Source organism: Lagopus leucura, unplaced genomic scaffold (genome assembly GCF_019238085.1).
Source record: "Lagopus leucura isolate 7727_CA_CO unplaced genomic scaffold, USGS_WTPT01 Super-Scaffold_100030, whole genome shotgun sequence".
In the NCBI taxonomy this organism is placed as follows: Eukaryota; Metazoa; Chordata; class Aves; order Galliformes; family Phasianidae; genus Lagopus; species Lagopus leucura.
Window position 1 is genome coordinate 4,118,501 of NW_024962281.1, and position 13,209 is coordinate 4,131,709.

Genomic DNA, 13,209 nt, shown 5'->3' on the forward strand with positions numbered 1-13,209 from the left:
GTGCCCTTTAACACGCTTATTAGAAAAATACTTGCAGTAGGTTGTAGGTCATACGAAGTATTTCAGTAGAAATACTGTGGAATTCGTACAGCCCAGACATAGGACACTCGAGTAGCATTAAAATCAGTGGTAGTTTTGTGTAAGTGAAAATGTTATGGCTGTTCTTGAGGTATTCCTCTTGTCTTCTCACCATGCCACTGGTGCCTGTACAGAGCTCTTAAACAGAAATAACTGTTATTAAATACAGAAATACTTCTTGCTAACAATTAAGTATCTGACAGTTTCAGTGCAATGCATTTGGTGCACCAGATGCAGTAAGTGAAAGAGAAGGTAGGGAGCAATGATTAAAGTGGCATGAAAATCTTTGGGTGTATCAGTTTTAAAAGTGTAATCTGAATATAGGGAATCCTTGGAGAACACTTGTATTGTAGAGGAAAGGAAAAGCAAGAAAAAAACTCTGGGCAAAAGGACTTGTACTTCCTGGCTTAAACTACGTACAGCTAGAGAGCCAAAGCTGCACATTCTGAAAACTAATCAAGGTGAGAAGATGATCCAAAATTAGGGCATTTCCGAGCTATCCCACTTCTTCACAAACACAATAGGAGCTACTTTCAGAATCCCTACCTTTAACTCCACAATATTCTCTCCAAACCACAGTCCATTTTATGGTTAATTTTTCCAGCCTTCCTCTCTGGAATGAACACTGTCCACAGGAGGACAGGCAGTAGAAAGCCGTTACAATATCAAAAGATCTGCAGATGGCAGCAATAACATTTTGTGTTCTGCAAACATCCTTGGAGGACCTGAACCTGGCAGAAAGGTGTGCAACACAACGCTCTGGCAAAGATTTTGGTACTGCAATTGGTGCATTTATCATCCAGAGACTGATGGAGAGTGGACTGCGGTCCAAGGAAGGAAACAGCGGGACTTTGTTTGGGGGTGGGAAGCTTTTCTGATATTTGCACACCCTTGTATGTCCACACTCAAAGTAACAAGGGGAAGAAAGAAAAAGGCAGCTCAGATGCTTTACGTATCTGTGGGAATGGATTTGAGTTAAAACTTCTTCCTGATTAACAAACGGGCTGACGATCAGCCACTTCAATGGCACCTTCAGGTTTTATAGCTCAAAGCAAGTACCTTACAGAAGCCTTATTCACCTTCCTGGAACAAAGACTCATATTTAATGACAAAGCAAGCTCAAAAGGTAAAGTGACATGCCCCAAAATGCACAGGAACACTGGTAATTTCTCACTTCCCATGCATCTCTTAACCTTTCAGACCCTGCCTCATACTGCAGTGCTGATACAGCAGTGTGATGTGCTGCAGCAGCGCAGACGCTTTTTGGTTGTGTCTGGAATACTTAGCAGCTGATGGCTTAAAATAATATCTCTGACTGTGAAAGTTGGAAACCATGCCCATGTACCAGCTCCACATGTGTCAGCTGCTGAGCCAGAGTGTAAGGGTCACTGCAGACGCTCAGGATTTCTCTCTGAATTGATGGAGGTTTACTTTTAAAGGCAACCAGCTTATCAGAGACAGCAGCATTGATCTTGACAATCCCTTCTTGCCCATGGCTGAGGGTGGCAAGCTTCTGATTCAGGGTCTGCAAAAGCTGATTCATCTTCTTCCAGTAGGCCTGGAGAGACAGGGAGAGAAAGAAACGTAAACCACCCACAGAACTTGATGAAGGTATGTTTTTGTGCTGCATTTTACCTTCTGCAAAGTATTCCTAAGCCAGCAACAGGTTATCATTTTATTTTCAACGTGCCTATTTCAGAACAATCAGTTGGCTTAATTACAGTACTGTGCTCCAGACCACAGAAACAGACTGCAGTCTAGAGAAGAGGCAAGCAGGACTGGTGGGCTGGGCTGGCACTAATACTCACTTATTGCTGCCAACACCCATGCTGCAGGGAGCAGAGGAGATGGAATGCTACAACATGAGTTACTGCAGCTTTCTGGAGCACAGCAGCATTTGGTACTCATCCTTTATGTCAGCGACACGTTGCCTGAGAGCTCTACCTGTTAACAGTTGCTAGTCAACTCTTATTTATTGAGAATATGAAGTGCTTTTACAGCTTTTCTCTCCATCCTTCTTTGCTGAGAGCAGCTAAGCACACTGTTACTTTTTACCCAGTTGGAGTAGCTTTGAGTATTTAATATCCAAAATGTTAATTGCCAGTGAAAGATGCTCATAAGATATTCCAGGCACAGCCATACGCTCAGCAGGATGATCATTACTCAGTTGTGCAGGTTCCTCTCAGAGACAGAGCAGCTCTTTGCAGGAAAAGAGCAGAGCTGCTGGCCATGGAGGATGGGTAGATAAAAATGCTTTCAACTCCTCGTGACTGACAGATGCAGACATCATAAAACTGAGAGTACTGGTGGATGGGCTCTGAAAACAAGGATTAATTGGAGAAGTCCTTGGGCTAAAACTTCACACCATACTGAGGTGTTCCTCGACAGCCAAACCTTGTGGGCTCTCCCAGCCAAAGAAGCATCAGGCATGGGTACGACAGCTCAATTTCACAGAGCAGTTGCTTGGGAAAACAGCTTCCAGGCTGGCCTACTACCAGCTCCAATCCCAGCACAAAGATATCCAGCTGCTCACAAGTGGGATATCTCCTCACTCTCTATCTGGGCAGATTTCAGTAACATCACGTTGTCAGTAACATCTGCTTGTAATAGGCCAGTGTGAAACCAGAGCCAGCACAGAGCCCTCTTCTCTTACATCTGTACTGTACAGCAGATGTACACCCTGGTACTCTCCATGCAGTTCTTATCATCGCATCAGGGACCTGGCTGGAGTTTGACATCTCATGAAAGCCAACACACACCTGAGTCACAGCCCAGTGCACACTTGGGAATGGTTCAGAAACAGCTTGTGTCTTCTCCAGACTTTTCTAGGTGGTAGGCAGGTCTTCAGTTTTAGCTGCTGAGGTCCGTATTCTTGTATACATAGCATACCTCCTGCATTGTGGGAGTAGTGAAGAATAACATGCTTCCATGAACCCTGTTTCTATCACACGTCTGAGGCTGGGAACCCTCAAAAAATTACAAACGCTTCAGCATTTGCTGCAATGTTTTGCCATATTCGTACAGCTCTTCCAACAGAAGTTTTCACATCACTGAGGTACCTTTCAGTTCACCCAAAGACGACATTCTTTTGAGCCAGGCTGGAGCACGGGCCAGAGAAGCAATATACAGTCAGGCTATCTTGCAAAACAGAGACAAAACAGAGTAAATGAAGCAATGACCCAGGAGGTAGGAGGGACTTGTCTTGGGAGAACATCCACACAGGTCTCAAAATCATGGAGCATGAGTGAAAAATCAAGTGAAAAATCACTGAAAACAGGTTTTTAGAAAATAAAAACTGTTCTTTCAGTTCCTGATGTGTACTAGCTGCAAAGAGAACAGACTGCTGGTCTTCATGCAATTCCTCACCCAAGCAGATGATCAGACTTTTGATTTACAAAGGCCATCCTGAACCCAAACTGCTGAGTACCATCTAAATACTTCTCCGGTTTACATCCAGGTGTGTTTGCAAAACTCAGCACAGCTTATCAAGTTCTATGATTAGAATGCTATTTTTAGTGGAAACTTAAATAAGGGAATATTTCAGCATTCTGTGAACACATTTTGTAAATGTGGAAATTACTTTTACTAAAGTAGAAGTTGTCTGTGACATATAAAGCATTTGGCTAAAGAACTTTCAGCAGAAAACCCAGTTCTCTTTCAGAAATGACACCAGATAAGGAATCTTTGCCCACTGAATTCTTCACTGTTGGGTGAAAAGCTAAAAAGCAGAATAGTTTGAAATGCACTGATGTTTAGTGGATCTCTCAACAAACAGTCATCAAAAGATCTACTTTCATAGGGAACATGGCACAAAAAGATAGATACAGACAGACAACAGTAACCAAAGGACTGAGAAACACAAACAGAGAGCAGAATGAAATGAGAGACAGATAATAAAAATAATTCATAGAATAAAGTTCTTGAGGAGACTCACCTAGAAACCTTACTGTAGGTTGGAGGAGAGAAAAATTAAGCCTGCTGTTGTCGCTTTAAAAGCATTTCCTGCTTTCTTTAAATTATGTTCACTAATTGAAAACAATATTGTTCACTACCTTCAGTGTGCTGATAATTACCTTGCCACAAAGTGACCCCCCATTGTACAGGAGCTGCATGCTGGACTCTTATCATCTATTTCACTGCGTTGCCACATTAACAGTCAAAAGAAGCATACTTCTGTTTAATATTAAAAGCAAATGTTTCATTCTTAACTGGGAAAGTTTCTCTGAAGATAGCAGGCATCAGCAGGTGGCTTAGGAGCTCAAATTTTAATTAAAATTTCTAACTCTAAATGCAAATCACAGCACTTACCAAGAAATGCTTCTCAGCATGGACACCTTTATAAGCACATCACAGAGCCTTTGGAAAGTGGACTCTACAAAGGACAGAAGCATACACTGCAGGGGAAAATCCTGCATTAACCTACATGGACTAGATGACCTCACAAATCTTTCAAGCTTTAATTTCTGTGGTCCACAATGGGAACAACTTTTTTGCAAACATCTGATGGGCACGAGCACTCTTTCGTGCTGCTCCTTAAAAAAAGAAAAGAAATTCATATCTGCAGGATATGAGCTGTTCCTTAAATTAATTATTGATTTTGCTCAGGCATAATCACTTGTAATTATGGGTCTAGTAGTATTTGTAAAACAGTGATCTGAAGCCAGTCCAGTCAGAGGTCCACCAAAGCACCCACGAACATCAGCGTGTAGCTACGCACCTTCCAGAGCAAAGGTGTGCAGCGTTGGTCCAAGTTAGGCAAATACAAGCCTGCTTTGTACGCAGAAGGCTGATCTTACCCTGGAAAAGAAGGCTCTTTTCCAGAGCAGCAGCTTAACATGAAGCAGTTGCCTTTAAAAGGGTTTTCTCTGTTCCCATAAAGCCCCTGCTGACTGCCCTATGGGCTGCTTCCCTCTTTTCAGCATACAGAACTTGGGCAGGTCTGTACAGGTTTCTCTCACTTCAGATGCTGATGCCCTTTTTTGTGGTGGCTGGCTGAAACAAGTTCATTGCCAGGGAGAGTTTCAACTGCTCTAATCAATGAAGCTGAGTTCACCATGGCCTCTTCTGGCAGCATTTTTTGTTTCCTCCACCTCCAGTGAAGCGCCACACAACTTCCCCTTCCCATCCTCCATCCTTGCAGCCAGTCAGCAGAGCCGTGCCAGCCTACAGCCACCCAGAGCCTCCAGCCCAGCCCAAAAGCAGCTGTTTCCATTGCTCTCATGTTTCATGTGGGTAGGAGGCTTCAACTTCCTTTTCATTACACTGCAACTCTGCTAATTCCTTTTTTTGACTCTACGGGTGCTGTGCTTTTTGTCATACTGAAGTGCATACATCTGTGTCCTGAAACCAGGCCTTGGGGCAGCCCATGGAACTGAGTTCCCATGGTTAACCCAGACGTAATTAGAGCTCTATATGCTATTTGCTCTTATCCTTGTTATTTTCACAGACTTTGTGGTACTTTTAATGTTTCTCAATTAACCTATGGGTTTCACCCACCTGAGTTTACAAGCAGGTCTCCCAGATGCTCTGTTCCCCATGTCCTGCTCTGCCACACACACAGCTCGTTCATTTGAATAACAGGACCTACCATCTAAACTGAGTTTCTGCCCATAGGGCCACACACTGCTGTCTTCTGCCACTTCTATGCTCCCAGAGAAGTTACATGTCCATAAATATGCTTTTTTTTTTAAAGGTAAGAACGCTCCCTCACTATCTCACAATATCAGCAAAACAGACTGGATTCAACAGAAGCTGTCTTGGCCCATAGATCACATGGACTCTGATGGGGATCCCAGTGGCACCAGTCTGCCATTCTGTGTCTACCTGCCCTCTGTCTGGGTGCCAGCTCTACAGCATCAACCAGCTCAAGCACAGAGTCTGTGAACTCTCATACAAAAGGCAGGAATGTGTAAACCAAACCCGTTTGATTCACTAATGAAAAAGATGGCAAAATGCAAAGATTGTTTTACAAGTTACCAGACTGAAGACACGAAAGGTAACAAAAAGGACAAAAACACCCCGTGGTGATTCCACTTTTACAACCACTCATTTTCTTAGAGATAGAAAGCCTTTGTCAGGTTCCTTCAAGCCAATAATAGTACTTTTTTAGCCCCACAACATCACTTGATGACTGCCTGCTTCTTCTTCTCTCACACACTACCTCAAACACCCTGAAGTGCTCCCTCAGCCATTGCTTGTGCAGGGTGGTTGCTCTCGAGTCATGATACTTCATTCTTCTTATAGATTGTAACTTGGGAGATCACACCACTCTTGCTGTTTGAACTCTAACCACACTTTCGGTGCATGCTATGTCTCAGATCTTCTATCATTGAGATGGGAATAGTTTTCTTTTAGAAACAAAGGTGCAGAAGATGGGTTCTGCTGATCACTGTGATGTATCCCCATGTCACTGCCACAAGAGAGACGTGGTTTTCAGCAAAGCTACTAGAGGTTTTAACCATTAGGGGAGAACAAAACGGATTTTCCAGAGAAAGTGGAAAACATCAGGAGGAAAAGGAAGAACCAAGTGGGAAACTGCAGTTAACGCTTTCACACAATGCCCCACGTCAGACATCCTCACCTCATCACACGGGGCTATCCTGTGAATCATGTCTTTCAGATGGCCGATCATCCGCTCTTCCTGAAAGTCATACGGGAAAGTTTCTGTCCACTCCGTCAGCAACTGCAAGATTTTGGGTCCAAATTTTCTGATCCGTGCCTGAAGTGAAACCCAGAATAAAGCACAGGGATTGAAACGTGTTTACTCATTGAAGTTCCAGCATTTTTCTGAATGTGGGGCCAGATTTTCAAAGAAGGCACTTACAGTTGCACCTACAAAATCTGCACACATGCAAACAAATAGTGTAGTGCATAAATGACACATTTTGGCATGCAAAAATATCAGCACGTAGATGCATACACAGCTATCTGTTTTACATGCAGATTGAAGTATTCTGCACATGCAATTGGTCTGTTTGTGCCTGGCTGGACATTTTGTTGGTGCAACCTTTGTACCTTTTTTAAAAACAACAGGCTCTTGTGATGATTTGAACCCTGTGTTCTTCCTTGATCACAACCCTCCTGTGCTTTCATCCACTTGTAAAAAAAAAAAAACAAAACCAAAAACCTGATCATAGTTCATTTCTTGACCAACAAAGTGGTGAATCTCGTTTCTTTTCTGTCTGGATGAAAAAAAAACCACCTCAGTGACCAGTGGCAGACAAAACATGAGGAAGAACTGATGGACACACCAGCATTTCATCAGCTTTACCTGAACTGGTGATAACACTGCTCTTCTCCAACACAAGCTTAAGGTCGTGATAAGACAAGGACACTCACATAACACACAGCTGGTGCCCACTTTGCTTTTGGTGTGTTTTATCTGAGGATGCAGCAGCAAGAATAGTTAGGATGATACAGGGCAAGGAGGGAAATGTGGGGCACAGCACAACTGGTGCCTTAATATTATCTCAACAGACAGCCAGTGCAGCTGCTTCCAAAGCTTTCATCCTCTGTTATCCAAGAAGAAGGGAAAAGGAAACTGCATTAAACAAGAAACTGCACTTTTATTTACAGAAAACACAGAGCAAAACAAACAGCCTTCTTCTGCATCCTACGTACTGTAGCTAAAGTATACCCTATAATCAGTGAAAATTATACTCTTGAGTCTCTGCTTTTCAACCAAGGTGGTTGAAATGAGTATTTTAGCTTTCCACCAACAACAGGTTTCAATGAACCACATCTCTAAATATAACTGCTGTCAGCTAGCATTAAGCTCACTCTCAAAGACCAGCAGGTGGCTGCTAAAGGGAAAGCTTTATTGGAAACTGCAAAGATCTGGGGAGATGTTTGCTCCAGCTGTACAAACTGCTATTCTGAACTGAAGGAGAGGACGTTGTGCAAGTCACAGGACATGGCTCAGGGGATGGGAGGTCACTAGTGTGCAAAGTTTCGAGGTCAGGCCCACTCCCAGTGACATAAAATCAGCTGTGTCCCACCACCTGCACATTACTGCAGGGATTCCAAAATGCAGATTCACTTCAGGCAGACTGGGAGCTCTTCGTAATACTTCTAATTTCTTGAAATGAGCAGCAAAACTCTGGAATACTCACATTTTCATTCTCCTAAATTTGTATCTCAGAGTGTCATAACAGAACAGAATCAATCACGCCTCAAAAAAAATTGTCTTGGATGCTGCACCTCACTCAGATAGCTCTAACTCGCACTGTATGTGCAGCCTACATGCTAGACTTCCATGTTGTCTGGCTGGTTGTACCATGTAGTGAAGGCAGAGATCCTGTTACTCATGCCAACAGTTTCCTGGGTGAAACAAGCACACAGATATCGGTAAAGGAGCATTTTGATGTCATTGTGTTTCAGTGCTGGGAAGGCTGATCCTGAAAATCATTCCAGAATTCTAGGTTCTTTTTTGGAAAATTGCAACCAATGCACATTCTTCTCCCTTCCACTGCACTCAAGATGCAGCTCCTGTTCCAGGTATTGTACTGGAGAGGTTTCCATCAATGCACTGAGGAGAGCCCAGATGGAATCTGCTGCTGAATGGGATCCAGTGGCATCCATGTGCACCGCAGCGCCTGGAGGACTGCCAGAGGATACACGTCTGCTGTCGTACACAGTACTAGTCTGCACAGTCACCTGGGCAAAACAGGAGGACTGTGACACACTAACAGCTTGGATTTGCTCATTCTGTTAGCTCGTCATAGCCTCACCACTGCTTCAACTCGTTCCTGGTGTGCCAGACAGTGCCGCTCTGCAGCACTGCTGTGCAGACAATCTGTCAGTGCTGGCAGTGAGGGATTAGTGGGAAGCTGCATGCTGTTATGTGGTGTTCACAGTAACAGGTAAGGCCAAGGGGAACTGCTACGTTCTGTACCAGAAGTAAGAAAGAGAAAGGGCAGATGCATTAAGTAAAATGGGGGAGACAGCAGTGTGCTGACATCTGCAATTGACAGCGTGTGAGGTTTACATCCTACCTCCTTGCAACCCGCAGGCTTCATCAAAGCCTTAAAGAAGTTAAGAAGGAAAGTCACCTGGGAAGACTGAAATGGGGAAAAGGGAAATCAGAAGAAGATCTGAAGTGACTGGTGCCTGGAGCGCTGCTCTTGGACGTGGATACTAAGATGCCTCAATGTCAAGATCTCAGCAACAGCCATCATTATAAGAAAGTCTCATTCGATTCCAAAGAAGGCAAAGCCACACACCGGATCACCAGACTCTGCCTGTTGAAAATGATGAACTAACCTTGTCCAGCACAGGGTCGTCCAGCCGCTGCTGCTCAATGCACTTGTGACAAACTCGGGACAAAAGCTCGTGGGGTTCAATGAAGAGTCTGGAACTCAGCAGGAATGTAAAGATATAGGCTTTCTGTGGGAGAGAAACAAGAAGACCTACTATAAACCATACATTCTGTGGTTTTATTTCCACTGGAACTGATAGGACAGAGCTGAGTGTCCAAAAGGAAGGAGGATTCCTGGCCCTTAAAATGGAACTGGTTACAGTGAGTGCAGGAAGCAGCAGCATCTCCTACCTCCATAGCAAAGATGGCCCAGGTACTGGAGACAGCACCACCAGGAATGCACAGAGAGCAGTGAATACTCAGTGTGTAGACTCAGGCATCCCTTTGCTGTACTGGGTTGTGAGCTCAGAAACCCTGGGGTCAGTCACATCTCATTTCTGCCCTGGAGTCTCACCCTGCCTCCATAAGGGAACACTGAATTTATTCGGCTGCTACTCCACATTTCTACCAGTCTAACTATGCCATATGCAGCCTTCCATCTGAAAGCTGAGGGGAGCAGGCCTGTTGGATAAATCCTTGGACTATTTAAAGTATTCCTGCAGTGAAATTAAAATACATGCATGAATCTTCAGAAATCTGCTTCCCATCCCCTCCTGGTGCCTGGATTATCTTCTTTCCCCCAGACCCAGCCATGCTCCTGAGCAGCGGGTGTAATATTTCATATCACACACTGCTTAATGAAAATCTCACAGCCTAATCTGCCCATTACCTATTCTATTGCCTTTCTGTTCTCTTATAATTAACATGCTTCTTTATTGCTTATTTTTAGCTGATCAGAAATTGAGCTGTGGGTAATTTAAAACATGCTGTCTGCTCTGCATTGATAACTTTAGTAGACCTCTAAACTGCCTAGAAGTCAATGCTACTCTGCTGCTTTGAGATACAAGCCTTTCCACGGAGACATATTAGCACTTGAAAGTCTTCCAGTGAAACTCTGTTCTATTCCACTGAGTACGTGCAGAATCTGGTGAAGTCAATGGCTTTCAGGACCATAAACCTGCTTCCACTACAGATACTCACATTAGTGGTGAAGAAACACTGAGTGTTCACTGACTGAGTGAGGATCAGGATCTGCGTCCTGTTGTCCAGCGACTGCAAAGTCCCTGTGAGCATGAGCATAACCCTTTGTTTGTTATGAGGCCATCAGAAGCAGCGTTTCTGTTGTCACTGAGGAAATGCTTTGTATCTGCAGTGACACCTGGACAACTTGAACAGCTACTGAAATTCAACTGAATGCCCATTCAGACTTGATTTTTTTTTTGCTTCATCTAACCCTCCCTGGGATGCACTTTTGAAGTTCTCTTGACAAATCGCTATTTCATCGTCACCACAGATTTTTTTTCTCCACTTTGTTTTCTTATTTAAAGGTAGCATCAAACTCTGGGATCTACTTTTTCAAGGAAACAAACCCAGAATGGTGAAACAGCATTCAAAGCAGTGCATTAATTCACCCAGCTTTTAAATTACATCTCTTAATTCAAAATCAAACACATCGGCACTTTTGCATAAAGCTCTATCTCAATTCATCAAAATTAAACTGTTTATTATACTGTGAATTGCTTACCTCAGGGTAGTAATCAGTGGTAGGTATGAGATGCTGGATTAGAGCATCCAGAGATGCTGAGGTAAGGTTTCCATCCTGGAAGATAAGCCCTCCTTGTTCATCTTCTTTAGAAGTATGTAGATGAGGGCTGAAGCTACATGGGGTAAACATACTGGTAGAACTCAGCGTTTGGGGCATACCTTCCTGCAACACAGAGAAGCTCACGTCAGGCAAAGATCCATCAGATTCACAGCCACATCTGTAGTCTGGTTGTTTGGAAAATCAGAAGCCACTAATGAGAGTTTCCTGTTCGCAAAGTTAACGTTATCCCTTCATTGCATCTTCTTCTAGAGTTGTCATTAGTGGATTACACCTGTGGTGGGAAATACAGAGGAAAATGGGCCATTTTGGTTTGTATCTTTGATGATGATGGTGGCTGCTCTGGGCTCCCACTCCAGTCAAGGGCTCTATGCCAACTCCTCTTTCTGCCACCAGCCCCACACAAGAGAGATGGGGCACTTGAGACTTGGACTTGGGAGGTTCTCAAGGAGAGCAGAGCTGAGCTGCTGCTTCTATCCTCTGCCCTTCTGAGAATGAGGCAGGGAGGACTTAGGGTGAGAGAGGGAGAGAAGAGGGGTGCCACCCCAGGAGAGCCATCAGAGTGGGCGAGGGGCAGCAGCAGGAGCAGATGTCAAATGGAGGAGGATGGAAAAATGGGAAGAGTTGGAGGGCGCAGAGAATGCGCGACCTGATCAAGAGTTTAAAGAGCAAAGGAAAGAGAAATGAGGAAAAGGGAGAAGGCAGACACTGTTTTTGGAGCCTGAATTTAGTCAGCCCTAGATCTACACTTAGGTACTAAATATACTTCAGAAAGATCCTGAGCACTCACCGACTTCACAAGAGCTGCAGAGTCCTCAGTACCTTTGGAAATGCGGCTGGGCAAGCTCTGAGCATGCAGCCCACTTCAAGCTTGCTATATTTCAGTTCCTCAGCTTGTATTCTAGGCTGTATCTCAGTTCTGTGGCTTACAATCAGCTTTAGGTGTTTCCTCCGTTGAGCAAAGCTGGGTTTTGGTTTGCTTTTTTTTTTTGAGATGGTGAAGCAGGACAGATCTCACCCTGAGGGTTTGAAAGCATCTCCAGTTGTCTCCAAAATGCCCCCTAAGAAACAGCTCTGCTCTCAACTAGAGGCTGGGTATGGGACAGGATAGGGACTGGGAAAAGGACAGTGCACACGCACTCCCAGGTCAGCAAATGCATCATCCCAAACAAGGGTCTTTAACACACACGGCCTCTGAAGCCTGACAATTTGCTTGAGCCTTGAGGAGAAGGGGCTGCAAGCCAGGCAGGGTGAGAAACTCTGGGAGATACTGGGAGCTTCACAGTGCTGTGGGAAGCTGGGCTGTATGGGCAAAATTTCATGACTTCATCCTCCCAAGGAGCATCTTCTGCAGGCTGGGAGCACGGGCTGCCTCCAGGCTTTGCAACTGTGCAAACAGGAGCCAAAAGAGTCAAACCCAACCAATTCCTGCCTCGACTGAAAGGCAAAATAGATCTCAGGGATTTTAGTTGAAAGATCAGAATATCTAAATGGCGTTCCAGCTAGAACGGAAGTCAAAGTGTTTAGTTTTAATAAACATGCAGATGTGCCAGTAAATAAGGCTTTGAGAATAAGCAATTGCTGCTTTTTGTACACATCTCAGACTTTGTGTAGTAAATGGCAAAGACTGCCAAATCCCATTTGTTACTTCTAACATGCGCTACGTACATCTTGTTTCTATGGCAATAATCCCAACAAAGATTACGAGTCCATATAGATCAAGAAATAAATCTCACAGACATATTGCTGTCTAGATGAGGGAAAGCAAAAGTTAGAACAGCTGTGAACTTACAGGACACATGCAGGCTTTGGTGTAAAACAGAACTCAGTGATTTATTCTGTGCAATCCCTCACTGTCAGCACCATTTTGTATTATCAAATCAAAACGTGTCTGAACAGGATATTGCCTGAACTTTTACATCTCATTACATGAGAAATCTTGCTGAAATACATGGTAATACTTCTTAAAAGTTTGTTTGTTTGTTTTTAAAACAAACTGAATAAAACCAGCTGTACATAGTGCTGAGACATCCTCCTTGGGTACTGTCAAGAAATTAAGTTTGACTTTTGACTATCAAGTTCCTGATCTGATCTACAGTTTTCAGGCAAGGCCAGCAGGCCAGCATCAGATCTGTTTTGATCTGAGCTGTTGCCTGGCTGCCACCTCACTTGC

General features: G+C 44.0%; 1 protein-coding gene across 3 annotated transcripts in view; it reads right to left on the reverse strand.

The window, feature by feature from the left end:
* Positions 1-13,209, reverse strand: part of RASGEF1C (RasGEF domain family member 1C) — a 71,221-nt gene that overhangs the window by 20,645 nt on the left and 37,367 nt on the right. For all 3 annotated transcript variants that reach the window (XM_042881634.1, XM_042881635.1, XM_042881636.1), the window contains exons 2-5: positions 10,959-11,141; positions 9,340-9,462; positions 6,659-6,796; positions 1,424-1,636 (exon numbers count right to left, since the gene is read on the reverse strand). In XM_042881634.1, coding sequence (XP_042737568.1) covers positions 1,424-1,636; positions 6,659-6,796; positions 9,340-9,462; positions 10,959-11,135 — 651 coding nt within the window. In that variant the 5' untranslated portion in view covers positions 11,136-11,141. The remainder of the gene's footprint in view (positions 1-1,423; positions 1,637-6,658; positions 6,797-9,339; positions 9,463-10,958; positions 11,142-13,209) is intronic.